The 17445-nt window shown below is 42.2% G+C and overlaps 2 protein-coding genes across 3 annotated transcripts; both read right to left on the bottom strand.

Moving 5' to 3' along the window:
- Nucleotides 1–2267: 2267 nt before the first annotated feature.
- Nucleotides 2268–6849, bottom strand: LOC128087045 (acyl-coenzyme A thioesterase 1-like). The gene is made up of 3 exons (XM_052696255.1): nt 5420–6849; nt 4772–4974; nt 2268–3486 (listed from the first exon to the last, which is right to left on the bottom strand). The coding sequence occupies exons 1-3, from the start codon at nt 6072–6074 to the stop codon at nt 2884–2886; spliced, it is 1461 nt and encodes a 486-aa protein (XP_052552215.1). The 5' UTR covers nt 6075–6849; the 3' UTR covers nt 2268–2883.
- On the bottom strand, nt 4865–14486 carry JMJD7 (jumonji domain containing 7). Of its 2 annotated transcripts, none has more exons than XM_052696257.1 (9): nt 14376–14486; nt 13863–14016; nt 12994–13247; nt 12201–12257; nt 11559–11654; nt 10230–10306; nt 9099–9258; nt 6856–7455; nt 4865–4974 (listed from the first exon to the last, which is right to left on the bottom strand). In XM_052696257.1, exons 1-8 carry the CDS (start codon nt 14440–14442, stop codon nt 7367–7369), a joined length of 954 nt encoding a protein of 317 aa, XP_052552217.1. In that variant the 5' UTR covers nt 14443–14486; the 3' UTR covers nt 4865–4974; nt 6856–7366. The 2 variants fall into 2 exon arrangements, with proteins under 2 accessions (XP_052552217.1, XP_052552216.1); XM_052696256.1 differs by having other exon boundaries at nt 14307–14457.
- Between the last annotated feature and the right edge of the window lie 2959 nt (nt 14487–17445).

Raw genomic sequence — 17445 nt, 5'->3', positions numbered from 1 at the left:
GAAGGAAAACTTGAAAGATGCAGTGACAATTCAGCAGTCTCTATTGTTGCCCAATTACAAATGAGCTATAGAAATTACATTGCCCAAAAAGAGCATTGCAAGATGTATCATTCCCTTTTAACAAACTTATTTGTAGCTGTTTATGTGTGAGACTGCTTCTCAGTTTCTTAGGAAGCTCTTCTCATTCTCTTAATAGACACGTAGTGCACAGCGCTAAACAAAAGCAGGACTGATGCAAGCATCAAGCTGAGATCTTTTTGTTCAAGTGAATCTTCTGATGTGCTATTTCATCTGAAGCACTCTTCAGTTACAAGCAAATGACAAGAAAAGATTTCTGCTCTTTTACTGATCTTCTGATCTCCATTTTATTGGTTTTATCAGTTGTGCTTAGCGTGGACTCTCTTTTGCAGGTAAAGATCAATAACCCGTAATTAAATAATATAATATATTATATTATATATTATATATATAATAATATATATAATATATAATAATAATAATATAATATATTATCAATAACCTTTCCCATCATCCTTGAATAACGTTGCCCATACTCTGCAAGCCTGGAGAAGATGCACAAAGCTTCTGCCATTGGTAGAATCTTCATCTCCAACTCAGAAAAATGTCATCTTAGCCCCACTTGTCTAAACTACCTCTTCAGCAGAAGAAATGCTAAGAATTCAAACCATTGTGCAAAACACTGCAGAATATGCTCAAGAACAAACATAAGCATTTCACTGAAAATAAGCCACTTCCAATTACTTGATATTAGTCTCACTTTGGTTTCCAGTTTCTATTTCCCAAAGATAACTTTAAAACCTGAGTTTCTGCAAAGGCCAGCTGATTTTAAAAGAACACCCTGCACAACAGAACCGGCTGACATATTTTCTTGTTTGAACATGGCACCGATTCAGCTAAATCGCCTTTTTCAGTCTTTTTACTGTTAATCAGTCTTTTCAGTCATTCTTGCCAGTCACCACCCATGTGGTAAATAAAGAGCTTTCAATTGGCTGGCAAAGCTTTAATTTCAGAGAGACAAAACAAAGAGGTCCTGTGTGCTACCATCATCAATGGAATCACGTCACAGCTTTCTCCTACCTCGTTTCAACACTGTTCTCCTTGAATGTGACTGCTGAATGTGGCAACTTAACAGACTGTATGAAAGCACCACTGGCAACGTTGTACACGTACTGATTAAAAGTATTTTTCCTTTAGTAGTAGTTTCCTATAGTGAAATGTATCTTTTCAGCAGCTCACAATATCGTGATTCAAAATGTACATCTATAAACTGCCCACTGAAGACTGAGAAAGTATTTCTTCATCTCAGAAGGGATTAAAATAGATGTGAGTTACACCACAGAACACACTGTACTGCATAAGCCTCACTGTATTCAGTAAAAACAAAAGAACAAAACCATTCACTCCCAGAAAACCGCATAGCACAGCACGCTGAGCCTGAGACAAATCTGGATGAATAACCCAGATTTTTTTTTACTTTAATAAAACAGAAAAATAATGGAGAAAAGAATTTCCAATTGTCCAATCTGAACTGCTTAAATGCATTTGTGTTCCCTTGTTGCCACATGTTGTTCTTCTGCCAGGTCCTACCCATTCACCAGCTACCATTTGTGCAGAATGCAGATGCACAGAGCACAAACCGAAATGAAGATGTAATAACAAAAATTCTTACAGATCACCTGTATGGGTGACCAGGAGAGAGATCTCTGCTGAGAAATATCCAGCCACCTCCTGAGGAAGGGGCAAGAAATTGGAAGTATGTGAGGGAGCACACTCTGCATCAGATATATTGCATTAGAGTCCACAGCCCCTTAAGGCCCAAGCATTGCTCCCTGAGGTGAGAAAACTGAGGCTACAATCCTGCCTTCAGCAGGATCTGGGCTCCTTGGGGGCAGGAATTCCTCTCAGCAGGAATTTGTGCTCTCTCCAAGGTGAGGTTTTGCTGCCTCAAAGACAGACACCCATCTCCTACTTCCTTCTGTAGTCAGAATGGGATTACAGGGATAAACTGAGCTTCAACATTCAAAAGCAGGCACTTAACACACCTACATCACTCCCATTTTGAGCAGAGTGCAAAGTACTCCACAAATTTTCCCCCTCCTCTTAGTAGTAAGAGGTTAAGAACTGCATAGGAACTCTTCAGCCAAGCAAAGAGACAGCTTGTGACTACACTGGGATCACTGCCTGTGTATTTACAGGCATTAAGACAGGCAAAGCCTTCGTTCAGGTAATTTCAAGTAAACTGTGCGTACACACAGACATATTTTATTTATTGAGTAGAACAGTGCAAACTTCAGTCTGACATGTATACTATACTGACATGCATATCTGGAATCAGCAGGAGATACTACCATTGTAACCTCAATAAGATTTATTTCTTCTGGTTTTTGAAGTATCAGAAACAAACGTTATTTCTGCACTTCAGAATAAATCAGAAGAATGCTTCTTCACTCAGCTGGGATCCAAAATGTAGCACCATTTTCCTATAAAAATGTGAGCAAATAATATACCAAGAGGAAAGGTAAGTGCATGTACTGATGCATTATTCCAAAAAGCCACTGTTTGTATCCGGGTTAATTAAAGGTGTAGTACAATTCAATGGAGGTCTCTCCTTTGAGAGTACTTTCTGCTGCAAGGGGAGAGGAACAGAGACTGAAGGCAAAGCCAGCTCAGTACAAATGCAACCTGCATGTCACCATGCTGGGTCTTCTCCAGCACACAGGCAGATCAGATGGTGTCAGTCTACACTGCACCTGGGGGCAAGATAGTACTCAAAAATGGGAAATTATTCAGGAAGATTTTGGCCCTAATACAGTAAGAAATGAAATACTAATCCTGCTGCCACTGCTGACAGCAATACCTCTACTACAGGTGGCTCTTAGGAATGTCTGAGTTCATCAGGTTTTTCCAGAAAAAGGCCTGTATCCTGCGCCAGGCATCTTCTTGTGCTCTGGCATGCTCCCTCCACTGCCCTCCCCACTGCACAAACACCCCAAGCACTTTGTGGATTGAAGACTGGCACAGAGGCAGATATGGTGGCTCCAAAAGGTGCCCTGCTCCAGAATAGGAGCAAAACTCCGCCTTCTGTCCACACTGATTAAGGCGCTGAACAGCATCTCGGCAGTAAAGGTCACTTTTCCAGTTCTTGTCATCCAGCCCTGACAGGAAAAGGAACTTGGCCAAGGACTTCTCCACGGGAATGCGACTATCCCAAGTCGCTGGGTCTCTGTGATCATCTAGGATATCTGAAAAATCTACAAGACCAGACTCCTCACTGGTCTTCATTCTCCCCAAGTCATATGGGTGGGCAGGAATAGTGAAGCCATCTCCCCTTAGGGGAATGAAAGAATTTAAGCCACTTCCAGATATGCTGACAGCTGCCTTGATGCCAGGTAGAAACGTGGCCATGGAAAGGGCTAGATCAGCTCCTTTAGACAAGCCCAAAACGCCAATCCCAGCATCTTTCACCTGAAAGACAGTTATGAAACAGCCATTATCAACTACTCATATCCTGGGCTGGCATAACATCTCTCCTTTTGCTTCTTTACTCTTCATTAAAATCTCCTATTTTTTTTTTACCCATTCCTTTTCTCTGCTTGGGTACTATCAACCCCTTACTGATTCCCTCATAAGAGCAACTATGAATTCTACAGCCCCTCAACATCTCCTTCCCTCTAACACATTTTCTTCTTGGTTAACTCCATAGACAAAGCCTCTTTGCTTCTTCAGCATCCTGGCTTGATACTTCCCCTCAGTGCTGTAATTTTACTGCTCTTGCCTCCAGAAACTCATCTTAATCTTCTCTCTTCAGGCCCCATGTGAAAAAACACTCTTCCATAGGTTTACTTGCTTTGATTGTCTTGCTTGACATTGTTTTTCAAAACTCTGCTACAGCTGACCTATTAACTTCTGTTACATCTTGGAGCACATAAAGTTCATTATGCTTGAGGCTGAGTAAATTCAACAACTGTTTAAATGAACTTAATTATAGTGAAGGCTCTTCAGAACAGATTCACTTGTAATGTGCCCTTATCCTGTAAGACACTCTGGAAGTTTCACAGCTCTATGAGAAACAACACAAACTGCAAGGTTGAATTTTGCTCTCAAAACTGACTAAATCCCTGGTATTCATGTGCCAGCAAACAATAATTTTGTTAACACCACATTAAGTAGCATTCCATTCAAAGCTTAAATTATACTTCTTTTAGTCTCTTTTACTTTAAGTATAATGATATATCGCTATAAGAGTATTTTTTTCATTCCAGGTACTTACTCAAATATAATCCCAGCATTTAAAAACAAGGCATTCTCTCCCTTCAGAGATTCAAGAGATTCTGTTGTTAGTGTTCTGTTACTGCCCTATGAAACTTAGTCAGAATCAAAAATCTATATCTCAGAAATAGTGGAATAAGTCAATGGATTTTTTCTCTTCTAAAATCTTGTAAAAAAATAAGATCATCTGCCTAAGCAGCACTAGTCCAGGAACTGTTTTGATGTAAATCTTATACAAATACTGGTTTGCATAATAACATTCCACAGGTGGCCATAAGGTGCTCTGCAAAGCAATTATCCAACTACCTGCAAAACTGGAGCTGAGGCACGTTCTTTTCCATTTAAGATTATCCTGCCTTTCAGACATGCTGTCTGCCTCTTCACCTCGGAAACTCAGCTACATTCAGTGATGTACAGCATTTCACACTAAGCAATTAGAAAATAGTTTACAGTAGGAAGAGTACCATAATTTGTCTCCTACCTGCTGCTGCTTATGCAAAAAGTCTATAGCCTCCTGAAAATAATCCAGTTCAAGAATCTGTGGCATAGCAGGCAGATCTTCAAAGGCCATGTAAGCCAGAGCTAGAGTCACAAAGCCTCTGCTAGCCAGAAGACTTGCTCTGTATTCAACAAGTCCTCCTCCAGATCCATACAGATCAATAAGACCAGGGAATGGTCCAGGTCCTGCAATGAAAGCAATATATATTTATACATATATATACAGACTCACAGAGAAAAGTTTCTAGAGTTGTCCCTCCAGTAGCAACCACTCAAAATCCATCAGAACAGCAGGTATCAAAAGGAAATCATCCTCTGAATCTTTACATGTCAATTCTCAGACACACACACAATCAGTGTCACTGACAAGTACTATTTCCTTAAGGATATATCACTGCAAGTCTCCTCTATGGATTATCTCAAACATTTCTATAAGCAGCACAGAGTATGGAATCTGACTTACAGATTCTCTCTCCACTGATCAGTTCTCTGCTATTTATGAAGCTGAATTCACCCTAGTGCCTAGTTCCCTTGCTGAGGGAACCATTAACAGGGGCCTTACTCCGGCTTGCTGAGTGTATCCAGGGGCCACAGGGAACACACAGAAAACCAGAATGGGATTAAAACTCACCAGGAGGGAGGAAGAGAGTTGCTTTAAGCCGACCTTCTCTGACTGAAATCCTCTTCACTCCCTCTCCTAAAAAGCACCGCTCGTGGGTGCATTTTCCCAGCAACCGGCTCATGTCCCCATGGCCCTCATATACTTCCAAGTCTACACAGAAAGGGGTCAGGACGTTCCTCTTTGCCAGCCGCTTATATGGTGTTTTGGACCGCAGAGACCACAGCAATCCCATGGGCTCCACTCCAGAATAGCTGCCCCCCAGCGCTGGGCAGTGGGTCAGATCAAGCTCCCCACTGCCATCAGCCCTGTAGTGAGCGTGGGCTTGGAAGAGCTCCCCACCCTCATCCAGAAGGCAGGCTCTGAGCGTGACCCTCTGCTGCGGCACGAGTCCCGTCACACGGATCTGAACGGGGTCGTCAAACAGACACCTGAGAGAAGGCAGAACGGTCACCTGCACCGCCATCGGGCTCCGTGGGAGGGGAGAGGAGCCTGCTGCTTTTGGTAAGACTCGGGCTGTGTGAAATGAGAATGTCGGCAGCCTGCGCCTTTCCAGGCTTAAAGTCTCTGCCAAAGTCCAGAAGGAAGCAGAGCGACAGCTTCCTCCCGTCAGCAAGCAAGGGCTGCTGGGAGATGCAGTTCGGAGTATGCTTGGCTCCAAACACATCGTCTCAGATGTCCTGCAAAAAATGACCTGCAGGGACAGAAGTTGTCACTTCCTCCTGGCATGCATTTTAGTTCAGGACATATAAAGATTAAACTAGCAACTCTGAATCTCAAATGGCAAAAAAAGACAATCGCATTGTCTTGTGTCAGCTGCCTTTGTAGATTTTTTTCTTCACAGCAGTCAATCTTCTCTAAAGGGTATCTGTATTTTCCTGACTAACACATGTGAAATACATTTCCTATGTTTTTAATGAATCTTTGAAGATTGGCTGGCTGATAAATACCAACCTCCACCAATCCTAAACAATATTATTACATTTTTGCAATATCCGTCTATTTAATAGCCTTGCATTCCTGCCCTGCAAGTCTCAGACATGTAGTGAGAAGACTCATCTTGTTCAGTGGAAATACAGAGCAGAATTAAGGCTATAGGAACAAGTTCCTGGCTAACACAACTTGACTGACTGCGTGTTAGGCTGGTGATAAAGGTACGTCCCAGTCATCTCCCCACAAACTGCTAAACCATGTCCAATCACAAGCCCACAGGTGATATCCAGACTTACTGCAGACATGGCAAAAGGAACTCCAAAACCACCAAGGGTGTAAGAGAATGAAACTACATTTAAATATGAAAGTAAAACAAAATCAAAACAGGTAACAAAAACACGGATTAACAGGGACAGCTGCCACCACTGTCATTTCCATATCCTTTTAGATGATCGTATGCATCACGCTGTTTGAAAGATGTCAGAATTAGCACCAATGTAAGCTCTTAAACTGACCTTTTATTGCAGAAGTTGTAATTTCTCACCATCAAAACACCACAGCCACTGAACTTAATGAAACACAACCAGACATGCCTTTAGCCTTAAGCCGAACAGATGTGTTTGGACCGATGCAGCCTGATGCATGAGGGTAGCAGAGCAGATCCTTCCTTGTCCATTTGGCTTGTTAGGAAAACAACCTGTAGATCTGAATGAATGTCATGGTTTCTGTTTAGGGATTTCGAAAACCCAGATTCCTTCCCTTCAAATTTTATTTTGCTCGCCATCACCAATGCAATGTGCAAAGATCTAAAAGTTCTGATGCCAAATCTTCTTCTTACAAGCCAGAAAATCTGGCCAATTGACCCAAGATTCAGAAATCAAACAAAATAGCCATGATTTGTCCAACAGATGTTGAGTAATTCAGTGCTTAGCTTTTTTCACTTGTATCATGCTCCAATTCCAGTCACAGATGCTGATGACTGCATCACACAAGAGAGAAACTGCAAGTTCCAGTGTTCCACCTCTGTTATAACACTTTCACAGCTTTTGTAAGACCATCTAGCAGTTGATAATAGCTGTACTTTAGGTCATATTCCATGTCATACCAATAATTCACTGAGGAGAAAAAAAAAAAGAAAGGCATTCCTAAAGCTGTAACGTAATGATTTGCAAGCATGTTTACAGACAGTTTTAGACAGCCCAGCTAGTAAAGGTTTTCCGTTCTTAGTGACCAAACTTTGAAATGAGCAGAACTGTGACTACAGCCAAACATAAGGTAAGCAAATATTTGAGTTCTTTAGCAGCGCTGCCAATGCAACTCTGTCTTAACCAAACTAACTCCTCTTCAGACTCTATACTGGGAATTCCTTGGAGCAACATTAGGCAAACTCTATATGAACACAACACGTCTGCTTCTATATAGATCAAAACCAGCAAACACACTGCAAAGTTTAATATCTAGGTAGAAACTTTTCCTTTTCTGAGTGTGTAACAGACGGCAAACTCACCATTACTTTAGAACGGTCATTAATGAGACAGTGCCATAATTCTGTGTCTCATTTAAATTTGGTGTAATGTCTGCTAAAAAAAAATTAAACAATAAACCAAGCAGTATAAAACTGTACCAATGGTTCTTGGAGAAGAATATACACTAGTTTCAGACACTCACTGGACCAAATCCAGACAACATTGATTTTCCAAGCATATACAGACTGCAGTGCAGTTAACAGCTAACAGGCCAAATAAACACAGCAACCCTTTAGTATTTGTTAGACAGAAAAAAAAAGAGTGGCCAGAGGCTTTCAGCTGGAAACAACTCTACTTTTTCTAAGCAGTCTTCAAGGATTGATGCAGCAGTACTGGGGAAAACAACTGGAAATACTACTTTACAGCTAGCTTGTCTTTTTATTATGGTATCACTGATGGTAAAAAAAAAATGGCTTCCAATATTTGCACTGTAGCACAAATACCAGTCTTGTTATTCACAACACTTTATTTACTTTGCCTGGGCAGGCAGAATTACTCTAAGCAAAGGATAGTAAAAAAGCTTCTGCAAACCTGGCAAAATTTATAGGACATAATGATAATGCTTCATACTAGCTCACACCCATTCCCACTCCTCCACACGCAATGCTTGAAATTCTTAAACATTCTTGGGAAAGGAGGGAAAAAGAAAAAAACAGAAAGATGAAGATACATCCTAGAAAGAAAGAGAAGGCAAGACTTTCGATAAGCACAGGGGAACAGGAAAACAAGCATGAGCTCATTAACAAGGTACAGACAGAGTCAGAGCAGATTCCAGTTCACATAACCATGGAGCAGCTTTCATGTTGTGTCTACATCCATGCCCAAAACTCATACACCTTCTGATTTCCTTTTCTTGCTCCAAAGCATTTTTTATTGATGTGCTGATGTCATTTACTACATGCAGGTTCCTTCTGTGTATGTAAATTTGCACTGAGCAGACTGGGCAACTGCTCTATATCATAAACAAAAACTGAATTAGCTTTCATAACAAAGACTGTTTTTTCTGCCACATCCCTAACAGTTGTTGACAATCCTAAAGACTATAACCTAAGTGGACTTCAAGAAGTTCTCAAGGCAGAGAACAGAATCAGCTCCTTTTGAGATTATTTCTTCCTGAAGGGAGGCAGATGATTTTGTAGAGACCTTTGGTATCAGTTACATTTTGCTATGCTGTATCTACCTGCACACCCAGCACAGTTCAAAAATGTATCTGGAAATGCCATTTATTTTACCTGCTATACAGCCGTGCGATTGCTGAACATGGTGGAACCAGAGAGAAGGGAGGTATAACATCTCACCAGCTTTCACTGTACACTGCAAAGGTTTTGCCTGAGCATACTCTGGATATTGTTCCAGATTCGGGTTCAATGGGTCCAGGGGGATCCAGGGCACCTAAAAGCAAGAGTATGTATATGGCAATAACCACAGCAAGCATTTCCAGCAAGATTCCAAAGAAACAACTGACAGCTAATCTTTCTAGTTATACAACAGATATTTTGCCTAGAAAAACATGACGCACTGCTTGCTTTCCACATTAAACTGGGAATAGGTCAAGGATGTAAAAATCTGCCTCTTTCGGTGAAGTATTTCTCATTATGGAAAAGCTGCTAAATGTTAAACATCAAATTTAAACCTTGTGGCATAACTTTCAAAATGCCTTAGAAATTTTAGGAATTCATTCTCTTCTTAAAGCTTCTCATCTACATTGATTCCTGACAGCCAAACATCCCCCTTCCTGCTTGCACATCCCTGCTGCCTGCACTAACTTCTTCTATGCCCAACGGTTACAAACCTAAGCACCTCACCTCACTGAATTACAAGCAAGCTTCTGTGAGTTTCTAGGAGCACGACTCTGGAAACAGAGAGAACATCCCAGCTCAAGTTCAGCTGTAGCATTAGCATATAGCACAAGCAAAAACAGAGAGGATACTATTTGTAAAGTGCCTCCAGGTCCATACATTCTAATCAATCACATTGCTACAAACTAAGAAACCACAATCTATTCATTGCTATATATATGTATTATTGCACTGGGTGATAGCGCTTTAAAGTAAAACCAACTTCTTTATTGTTGATCCACTAAAAAGTCGTTTACTGGAACTATTTCAGTTTGGTGTAGGGCAGACAACATGTGACATCAATGGTTTCAGGAGTGCATGTGTATTTTTGGAGGAGTCTGTATATGTATTTTTCCCCCTGGAAACCAGTTATCCTTTGCAAATAATAAAATACAAATGCAAATCTGGTTACTCTTTTAAACAATGAAGAATTTCTAAATACCTATCAAAAACCTCAGTTAGCTCAGCAGTGTCCAAACCTAGCTTTACTTCACATACTGACTGTGTTCTTTGTATCATTTTTACCTTATCTGCAGTCTTCTCATCCACAATTTCAAATGAGCCATCTTCTGATACTTTGTAAGTTGCTGCCTGATAGAGCTCTGGAATCACAGAAAGAATTAACTGGCACAACTGAGAGTTGCACTCAGAGATACTAAAACAAAGGCACACACAATTAAGAAAAAAGACAGCATTCTATTTTCTGTTTTCTTCTTAGATCAGTCTAGCAAAATAGCCACCACCAGAGCTGTTCACATCTTGTGGTTAGTCTCTCACTTCTCATTTTATCCTAAAGGAGTTCTTACCTGCTTCAGACAGTGCAAGCTGCTTTGCTTCCACTGCTTATGGCTTTTCCAACCCCTCAGGGAGTTATAAAAAGACTTCAAAAAGACAGTGACTCTTTTCCTATACCCTACCAAATGTGAATATCACTCTCCTCAGTTAACAGTAACTTTTTTTTTACAAGGTATGAATTATATGACAACACTGTAAACAAAATAAAAGCAGTGTAATTACAATATCAGAGCCACTCTAGTACTGAGACAGAACTGTATCAATGCCATATGGCATTTTACATTCAGTTAATCTGGATATTTGAAAAAGCAAGGAATGGGGGAAAAAAATCTCAATAGGCACACTGTTAAGCTGTCAGCAGACTTTTGCAACAAAACAACTCATTGTGTACTCAAGAAAACAAGTAAAGAGAGAAACAGGAGAAGCAAAGTAATGCTGCCTTAAGAGTCTCTTTTTTCATTTCCCTCGTTTTCAAGGATTGTTAGTAACTTCAATATTTCATTAAATTACAACTTGCTTTTCAGTTTCCTGGCCTTTTTCTAGAGACAAAAAAAGATCAGGCAGAACCCAAAGCTATTAAGCACCAAAGATGATGGCGTGCTAAATACTGACAAGATATAGGACACAAATATTTTGAAGCTGAAGAGACTGCCATGAGTGTCATAGAATCACAGAATCATAGAACGGCTTGGGTTGGAAGGGACCTCACAGATCATCAAGCTCCAATCCCCCTTCTGCATGCAGGGCCTCCAATCTCCATATCTAATATGAGACCAGGCTGTCCAGGGCCCCATCCAACCTGACCTTGAACATCTCCACAGATGAGGAATCCACAGCCTCTCTGGGCAATGTCAATGAACCTATACAGGACGCAGAAACCTGACCTCAGAATAATGTTTGTCTTACAAAACCACATGCTGCATGCAATAGGAGATTTCTATACACACTGGAAAGAACAACACTGCATAAGCAGGTTCTCTCTGCTTTCATTTTTATGTCCTTCAGTATTTAAATCTCCCCTTTCAGATTTTAGACATATATGCATAGCAAATTCAGTACCGTATGGAATGAAGGGACGGTCACTTGGTGGATGCAGTAGAAACCTTTTCTCTCCAGATATCACACAGTACAAGTTCTCATAATGATCTTTATGTACTAAGATTGAGGAGAAAAAAGATGTGGAGAGAGAGAAAAAAAATCAGTGCTCTTTCCTTCTCTACATCAGAAACGATAGTAAAATGACAGTGCAAGCTTCTCATCATCAGGTTGCTTCTTCCTCTTTTATGTGGCAATTGGAAATTGAGTGGAAATCAACAAAATGTTCAACAATCAATAATGCTGTAGCAAATGCATTCAACCAAGAACACTCCAAACTCCTTTATCAGTAACACACAACAAAGGTCACAAAAACCTATGCGGGATAATACCACATGAACTGGTGCAGATAGATCTAACTGGATTTATACCTATATCTCAACACTGACAGGACAGAAATCATCAGTGTTTTGCCTGATGCAAGATCAGAAGATGCACCCAGAAACACAGCAGCAAAAGGCTGCAGGAGAAAGAACGCAAAAATGTGTGTTAAAGTAAAACTGCCCTCTCAAACATGCTGTTCTACTGTGTCACTACCTCAAAGCAAGCCCACTTAACCCTGTGCTGAAAGCACAAAAAAGACTGACAGTGCCATACAATACCTACAAGATGTCACAGCAGCTGATTCCCCGAGCCAGAAATTCACAGCATCAGGCTTCTTCCCTATATGGTTAGGGAACAGAGAAACATTCTCAACAAGAAAGCAAGTTGAATGTCACGTTGACAAGCATTTTATGTTATTTTCTGCCAACTTGGTTTATTTCTGTCCTTCAGCTTCCTTCCTAACTACAACTGTTTCCACTGCAAACAGCAATCTGCAAACACAGAATCATAGACTCATAGAATAGGTTGGAAGGGACCTCAAGGATCATCAAGCTCCAACACCCCTGCTGCATCAACCTTTCTACACAAGAAGCTACTGTAGTGCCCATCAAACTTCATAATGCATTAATACCTCACACAAAACTCATGGTTACAGCCCTTCATTTTCCCATTCTGAAGTCCTGAGATTTAGTTCTGCAATAACAGGAAAAAATGCATGCAATTGTGAAGAAGAGGGGTTGTGTGTTCACTCATTTGTTAGGTACAAATTTGCGTGCAAACATGACTCTAAATCAGAAAAAGTGCCACAATATTGAAAGAAGTGCTGCACAGCACCCTCACTGCATTTTTTCACTGTGATGGTGCCAATAAAGTGAGACACTGATTTTGGAGTAATCCAAACCCAAAACTAGGATTACACTAAGATTATTTTACCACTTCAACTTTTGGAGGGGGTGAAATCAGTATATTCTGTGGCAACCAGCAACAGAACAATCATTCCCCATGTATGCAAAGTGATTGTTTTAAAGCTTAATACAGCATATGTTAGTCAGCATGGGAGAAACAGAAAGTTTACCCAGAGCCTCACTCATCCACGGTATATCAGGCTGCACATCGCAGATCAGTTCAGGAAACTCCTCAGTAAGGTTTGAACACTGCTTCTGCACATAGAATACATTGGGAGAGGTCACTTTCTTCTCCACAATGTCCAAAAAGTCCATGAAAGGCATTTGGCGCTCTTCTGGCATGACAAAACGGTCATGGAACACTGCATCTGCATAACCATTTGGTGTTACTGCCACGCTCACTACCTTGTGGCCCACTACCTCCCTGCAAAATAAATCAGAAGTTTACAGCCAGACCTTAATTCACTCCTATGGATACTATTTACTTGAACAACTCATTCCACAGACAGCAGAAGAAACCTGGCCTTTCACGGATGGGTCTCTGGACAAGACTTTCTACTGCCTAATAAGGACACTGACAACCTGTTCTAATTGCTCTCTGCAGTCAGGACAAGAGGAATATCTCCTGCCTCTCTGAATTCACCCATCTGTAACAGGCGAGAACAACAAAGAGGCTCCCTGGTCCTCAGCAGAGGCAGAAAGAGGGCCCCCTTCAGTTACTTCTTTCTGTTCATGACTTATGCCAAGACGCAGCTGGTCACGAGCAGATCAGTCTGCCTTGGTTTTGATAACGCAGCCTGTTGGCTGACTGCAGTCACAATCCTGCCCTTCCTGCTCAATCTGAGCTGATGGGGGCACTGTGTTTGTACGATGAAAACTATTCTTGAGTTTCAAATGTTGGAGCGAGACGAAGAGTGAATGCTGCTTTCATACAGACCCGCAGAGGACACTGGGACAACCGAGCAACAGAAGCGAGTGCACAGAAGGCCTTTCACGGCCGCAAATTCCCGCTGGGTGACGCCCAGGAGCCCTCCCATACCTGAGGTACGCCAAGGTCCATTTGTGCAGCGCTGGCCAGCAGCCAATAGCATTCCGGATGATGCAGGGTTTATTTGGGCTCACCCACTCTCGATAGAACTCCAGCGGGGACGGAGGCCTATCAAGATACGGAACGGACTCCATCCACCCCAGCTCTGTCCAAGCAAACGAGAAGCAGCTTTAGTCTGTCAGAAAGCTAACTAGCTTCCAACTCCCAGCCACCAAAAGCGAGCAGCGCAGTCGCTGTGTTCAAAGGCACGGATATGGCTGCAGAGCACTCTGGTCCCGGGCGGCCCCCGCGCACAGGGGCGGCGGCCCACGAAGGCTGCACCGCGTGGCGAGCCGAAGCGCGCTACAGCAGCCAACAATGCAGATACCGCAAAAAACAAAGAAGGTTTTCGGAAGACAGATCGGTGCTTTGCTACTTTATGCAAAGGAAAGTCACCTACAAAGGCCCCCGTCAGCCATTCCAGGCCACCCCGCCCGCCCGCTTCCCTCCGGGCTCCCCGCTCACCGCGGGCCTCACGCGGGAAGGCGGCCAGGCAGCCCCGCACTGCCCGCAGCGCCGCGCCTTCCGCCATGCCGCGCCGCCTCACGACGCGGCGCCGCTTGCCAGGCCCCGCCCCAGGCCCAAGCGGAGGGGAGAAGCAGCCCCCCACAGCGCCACCCCGGCAGGGCAGCGCTGCCCCCAGCAGGCACGGCTGTACCAAATGACCACGTTTTTATTGAAACAGTTCTAAGACACAGAGTACAAATGAATACAGAGTTAAAAACAGCTGCCGCAACAGGGCGCTTCACAGTGCAAAAAAAAAAAAAAAAAAAAAAACGAAAACAAAACAAAACAAAAAAAAAAAGTTTTTATTTCTACAAATCCAGAAAAAGAACATTTAAATGGATTATTTCACTTAGAGGGAGAAATATAAAAACATTTATAAATAAATCAAGAGAATAGAATTTATTTTTATTTTCTTCCCCCTTATTTTAAACAGGTGAAGAAGGGCAGCGTTGACGCCCACAGAGAGCTGCCAGGTGCCCACACGACATGCAGGGAGGACATGGCTTATTCCTAGAGTTGCTGCCCGGTGCCCGTCCGTCCTTACAGCAGGGCCCCAGCTGAGCACACAGCCCACGACCTACACGGTATGGAACAGCTCAGCTACAGAAAGCAGCACCTGCTCACCCACGGGCAGCGCAAGACCTGTCACTTATTTTAATGAGGTTTCTGTCATTTAGTGTTCCAGATGCTGCACATCCAGGGGAAGGGGAGGCAGGGAGGAAGGGGAACACCATATACATGCATGAATTTACCCATAGTGTTTAAATAACTGTATTTTTTTTTTTTCTTATAGATAATTATATACATATTCTTTCTTTAAAAAAATTAAAAGTTTGTACGTTTCTGCTCCAGAGAATGAGGGTGTTTCTCTACAAGGGTGCGATGGATTCTGCAAAAAGGGGGTTTTGGTGAAGGAGCTCCAAGGCCTGCCCCAACTGTCACCTGGGAGAGCCAAGAAAAAGGAGACACCTGAGAGAAGAGGCAGGAGAAACAACGGACCCATGTAAACACGCTCTGGGCAAGCTGAAGGAGGCTACAGCCACTGCCCAGGAAGAACACTGAGCCTGCTGCCCTCCCCCTGCATCACCTCAGAGGCCTACGAGCAAAGCAAGGGTCCTACAGCAATGCTATTTATAAGCAAGATGGGGAAAAAACACAACTCTCATTTTGATCAGAAATGCTGGGTATGAGAGGACAAAAAGCATGGTAAGTCTAAATTCTTAATACAGACTATGCTAAACAACCAACTCGTTTTAGTACAGGTGTCTGGTTGTATCTGTTCTAACAGCCACGCAAACCTGAATGAGGGATCACAAACCAGTAGGGGGGATAAGCTCAAACTCACTACCTCCTCCCAAAGATCTTTTCACTTTCTAAGCAATTACCATTTTGTTTTTCTGTCTGGCCTCACCTACAGCCTGTAGCAAATCGTATTCACAATGTGCAACAGAATCCATCCCATTTGTGCTTTGCACTGTAAACCAGAACTTTTAGGATTACTTCCCACTACTAACAACAGGAACGTAGCAGGAAAGAGACAGCTGCATTCATCTCAAATACTAAGCATCAACACACTTATGGCACTAGCATCTCTTCAACTGAATTCTCAGTTAACTTCCAAACCTTGAGCAAACAGCTGACACTTTTGCCTTTTAATAAACATTTGCTTAGAAGACAGCAAGCAAAGAAACAAGAGGCCTGACAGGACATTTTTAAAAACACCTTCTGATTCATTCAGCAATTACAAATCACCACCTCAGTCCTAAATCTACTTTCCTGAAGCTTTTCCATACTTAAATGGTTACTGGCCAAACAATGTTGTTTGGACCAAGACTATCTCTACCTCTACTCTGTTTTCCTGAATGTCCTACATATACTATTCTACTTCAAACTACACAACCACTCTCCATCAGCTCATCCACATGCCTGATGCCTCTTACCACCATTCCATGCAGAATTTACCTCTGGTTTCCTGCATGCAGCCATGATGCCCAAGCAAAATCCAATTCAGGAAGCAAAACATACTCTTTCAGCTTAAAAATCCTATTTGCTTCACACGTTTTCTTTCCAAGGAGTGCTGAATCGCTATGCCAGTTTCACTGGTTGCTGCTGCCCTACAGTTTGATGTGAACTTTGCTCTGACCCCTGGCTCTGACCGTTTTTGCCACTACCTCATAACTGAAATAATGGATAATAAAACTGCACAAAGAAGTAGAATAAAGACCCCTCAAACCATAATCTTCAATACCAAAAGATACCTGGGTTGAAGGGGCTGCTGTTTTACCTGAGTGTCTTGAGGTCCCAGTACAGCAAGAAGTTACTAGGACATATGTTCACAGTCTGAATGAGGAGGAACTAATCATCCCAAAAGCAAGCTTGATTCATACTAATTCCATCACAGCCCAGCACAATTGCCACCAGACATTCCACTTGTAGCCTCTCCAGCACACCTTTTTACTCAAGGAAACCAACAGAAAGTTTCTATACTTTTCAATTTGTCTTCATAAAAACCTCTCTGCCTACAAGACCCAGCACACCACTCCATTCAGCATAGCACAATGATGAGACAAGACTAGAAGATACTTCTAAAGTTTCAGTACAAGTCCACGGAAAGAAACCAGGCCTTCAGTGTGATTTCTCCACAAATAAATCATATCCCCAAATTTCCCAGTAACGATAACATCAAAGTTGATATCCAATTCCTAACTGTGAAAGGTGGCTGAAATGAACTTTCCTTTTTGTATATAGCTTCCTTTTTAAAATGTCTGCAGAAAAACCTAGTCTGGAGAACATCAACATAACATCAAATTCCAGATTAAAAAAATACCACTACGGATTTTGTTAGACAAACTCCAAAGCTTGGCCCAAGGGTTTGTGGAGTCTTCCCCCTGGAGGCGAATGCAGATAAAATACAGGCATGAGGACTGTCTTGTGAAACAAAGAGAAAAGCAGACGAGTAGTCAAAACAACAGCAGGATTACTCCAAGTAATAAACTATGGAAGGAAAAGAAAGAACAGCAAGACAAAA

This window comes from Tympanuchus pallidicinctus, unplaced genomic scaffold (assembly GCF_026119805.1).
Source record: "Tympanuchus pallidicinctus isolate F22 unplaced genomic scaffold, pur_lepc_1.0 scaffold3, whole genome shotgun sequence".
Classification (NCBI taxonomy): domain Eukaryota; kingdom Metazoa; phylum Chordata; class Aves; order Galliformes; family Phasianidae; genus Tympanuchus; species Tympanuchus pallidicinctus.
This window is presented reverse-complemented; position numbering and strand designations above follow the sequence as displayed.

Bases quoted from the DNA above. Each gene is read 5' to 3' on its own strand.
- LOC128087045 (XM_052696255.1), bottom strand. From the start codon at position 6,074: ATGTGTTTGGAGCCAAGCATACTCCGAACTGCATCTCCCAGCAGCCCT. The intron at 4,975-5,419 runs GTGAGTTTTAAT...CTTTCATTGCAG, and splicing joins AACTCTCTTCCTCCCTCCTG to GACCTGGACCATTCCCTGGT. The intron at 3,487-4,771 runs GTAGGAGACAAA...ACTGTCTTTCAG, and splicing joins TTTTGCATAAGCAGCAGCAG to GTGAAAGATGCTGGGATTGG.
- JMJD7 (XM_052696256.1), bottom strand. From the start codon at position 14,442: ATGGCGGAAGGCGCGGCGCTGCGGGCAGTGCGGGGCTGCCTGGCCGCC. The intron at 13,248-13,862 runs GTATGGGAGGGC...TTTATTTTGCAG, and splicing joins TGGACCTTGGCGTACCTCAG to GGAGGTAGTGGGCCACAAGG. The intron at 11,655-12,200 runs GTAGGTATTGTA...CCTCAATCTTAG, and splicing joins ATCAGCTGCTGTGACATCTT to TACATAAAGATCATTATGAG.